This window comes from Psammomys obesus, unplaced genomic scaffold (assembly GCF_907164565.1).
Source record: "Psammomys obesus unplaced genomic scaffold, mPsaObe1.curated_primary_1811, whole genome shotgun sequence".
NCBI lineage: Eukaryota > Metazoa > Chordata > Mammalia > Rodentia > Muridae > Psammomys > Psammomys obesus.
The window spans coordinates 1-3283 of NW_026592282.1; the positions used below are offsets into that span (position 1 = coordinate 1).

At 47.2% G+C, this 3283-nt stretch overlaps 1 protein-coding gene across 1 annotated transcript; it reads left to right on the forward strand.

The window, feature by feature from the left end:
* Positions 1-379: 379 nt before the first annotated feature.
* Positions 380-2196, forward strand: LOC129681199 (unconventional myosin-Va-like; the record flags this gene model as incomplete). The annotated part of the gene is made up of 3 exons (XM_055613083.1): positions 380-530; positions 1822-2104; positions 2160-2196. Coding segments are annotated over 3 exons (471 nt in total), but the record flags the coding sequence as incomplete, so codon positions are not given.
* Between the last annotated feature and the right edge of the window lie 1087 nt (positions 2197-3283).

A 3283-nucleotide genomic window follows, 5' to 3' on the forward strand; every position in this document is an offset into this window, starting at 1 on the left:
CAGTGAGGCAGACAGTGAGACAGACAGTGAGGCAGACAGACAGTGAGACAGACAGACAGTGAGGCAGACAGTGAGACAGACAGTGAGGCAGACAGTGAGGCAGACAGTGAGGCAGACAGACAGTGAGACAGACAATGAGGCAGACAGTGAGACAGACAGTGAGGCAGACAGTGAAGCAGACAGTGAGGCAGACAGTGAGGCAGACAGACAGTGAGGCAGGCAGTGAGGCAGACAGTGAGGCAGACAGTGAGGCAGACAGTGAGACAGACAGTGAGACAGACAGTGAGGCAGACAGACAGTGAGGCAGGCAGTGAGGCAGGCAGTGAGGCACACAGAGACGCTGGCCCCCTGCACACCACTAACACTGTGTTGATTCTAGGGCTTCATGAAACACAACACGTCTCGCCAGAACGAACACTGCCTCACCAATTTTGACCTTGCTGAATATCGGCAAGTGCTGAGCGACTTGGCCATCCAGATCTACCAGCAGCTTGTAAGGGTGTTGGAGAACATCCTTCAGCCGATGATTGGTAAGACAGTGTCCCTGAGCACCACAGTGCTTGGCAGCAAGTGCAGCCAGTGTACTGTGTCAGGCATGTACTCATGTGCAGAACACAGCAGTAACTACAACAGAAATCAGTCTCCACGTGACAGAAACGTGCTCATGTGAATGTTCTGTTGTCTTATTCCCTTGGGAGATGTAGCATGTATGGTAGGAATTAGTCAAGTACAAATTTGCAGGATATTTTAAATAGCACATTTTTTCAAGTTATGAAACACTGTTATCTCAAGGCAAATTAGAGGCTCTTCACTGCTTCAGGCTTCTCTTATTTTCTTCCCCTGACCATGTGCTCTCCACGTTTCTTCATTTTCACCTCCCTTAGTGAGCTCATACATTTCATTTTCTTTCACAGACCCATGGTTAAAACAGCTAGGGACATAAAAGTCCAGGAAGGTGATGAGATGCAGTTATTTCTTCTCCTGTGCTGAAGAAGCTATACATTTAAGACACTGTAGATTGGCCAGAATGCAGGAAGTCAACACAGAGGTGAAGGCCAGCTTGCATCAGTCTTTCTTGTCTTTGCCTGTGTGTCTTGGCTAGATAGGTAATTTGCCTCTCAGCAGCCCTATCCTGTCCCCATCTCCCAATCATTTAATAGCAACAAGAAATGTTTTCAATCAGTATAGGGTTTGTGGGGAGCTAAGTTAAGCACAAGGAAATATAAAATCAATCTTCAGTCCAGGCATAGTCGTTGTTTTTTAAGGGCCTTCCAGGCAGGGGAGGGACAGCCCAGAGTAGACATCTCAGAGGAGATGTGTCAGAAGCTTTCCATGGGGGAATAGGCCAGACACTGAGACAGAGGCAACCCTGGAGAAACCGAGGTTCTCCTAAATTCTCCCTGCAATTGTGAGGCCCTCAGGACAGGAAGGGGCTCAGCTCTCCAGCGCCACACCACCGTCTCTGACATGTCTTCTCCAAGACTGCATCCCAAGGCCATGCCTCTCTTATGCCTGAGGTCAAATGCAAAGAACACTTATTTAACCACTCTCAAGTGTGTGCAGACCCAAAGCTGCTGCTCATTTTAGAAATGCAGCAGTAAGAGTACTTAATACTGTGGACGGTTTTTGCATTTGAAAAACTTACTACTTCATTAAAGTTTAACATTCAAAGGCTTGTTCTTGGGGCAGTTTCTGCTCCTACTATGTTCACTCTCACATCATAAAGTGTGTGTGCATGTGTGCACATGTGTGTATGAGAGTGTATGCATATATGTGTGCACTTCCCTCTGAATCGTCTTAACAGTTGAAATGCTCCTACAGTCTCAGGCATGTTAGAGCATGAAACAATCCAGGGTGTATCCGGAGTGAAGCCCACGGGCCTCAGAAAGCGAACGTCCAGTATCGCGGACGAGGGCACCTACACGCTGGACTCCATCCTGCGGCAGCTCAGCTCCTTCCACTCAGTCATGTGCCAGCATGGCATGGACCCCGAGCTAATCAAGCAGGTGGCCAAGCAGATGTTCTACATCGTGGGCGCCGTCACCCTCAACAACCTCCTTCTGCGCAAAGACATGTGCTCCTGGAGCAAAGGCATGCAGATCAGGTGAGCACGCGCCAGCACGTGTGGCCTCTTGTCGCAGCCCCACTTGCGCCTCCAGGGCTGCCGACCTGGGGCTGCTGCCCCAGGGCCGTGCGGTGAGGACCGGACTGGGCTGAGCCAGTTCCTTGGCCTGGGCCGACTCTCATTGCTAGGGGGAAACCCTGCTGCTCTGCTAAGCACCGTATTTGCACGAGTGTAGGGGTGTGCAAGATACACAACCATGGATGCTTGTTTTCTCTTCTTGTTTATCTGTTTTGATTGCACAATAAGCAAATATTAGAAAAAATGAAACTTTCTAATATTTTGTGGTTGCTCTTAGAAATATCTTTCCATATTAGAAAATTGAGTAAGAATAGACCCAACGGGCTGGAGAGATGGCTCAGTGGTTAAGAGCACTTACAGCTCTTGCACAGGACCCAGGTTAGGTTCAGCACCTACAGGGTGGTTCACAACTGTCTGTATTTCCAGTAGCTCCTTTTCTGGCCTCTGTGCACACTACATGTCTACGGTACATATACATATACCCAACCAAACACTCATACACTTGATTTTGCCTTTTTAAATTTCTAAGTTAAAGAAAAATAATAGCCCCAAAGAGAGCTAACGCTTGAAACTATACTCTATTTTTGCTTATTTTAGTGTCTTGTTTGTTTTAGAGAGACTTGTCTTGGACTCACAGTTTTCTGCTTCAGCTAGGAATGGAGGGATGCACTAACCATGCCCAGCAGCAACGAGTTTTTATACCCACTATTCCTCATCACTGCCGCATCATTGTAGCATAACTCAATGTGGCAATGGTTATTCTGAAGCATCCAGTATATTCACCAGTATACTGGGAAAGGGGGATTTCACCAGGTGGTGGTAGTGTGCACCTTTAACCCCAGCACTCAGGAGGTAGAGGCAGGTGGATCTCCGTGAGTTCGAGGCCAGTGTGGTCTACGGGTGGAGTTCCAGGAACAGCCAGGGCAACACAGAAACCCTGACTTGAAAAATTAAAAAAAAAAGGGGGGGGGGTCCACAAAATCTATAGTTACTTTTAGCAAACTATAGTGTTCTATATTTACCATTCTTAGCCACATTTCACTTTTAAGGTATTACCTCTATTCAGAGATTCTAACTTTTCATGAAGACATCTTTTTTTTTTTTTTTTAAAGACAGGGTCTCATGTAGCCAGATTCAAAC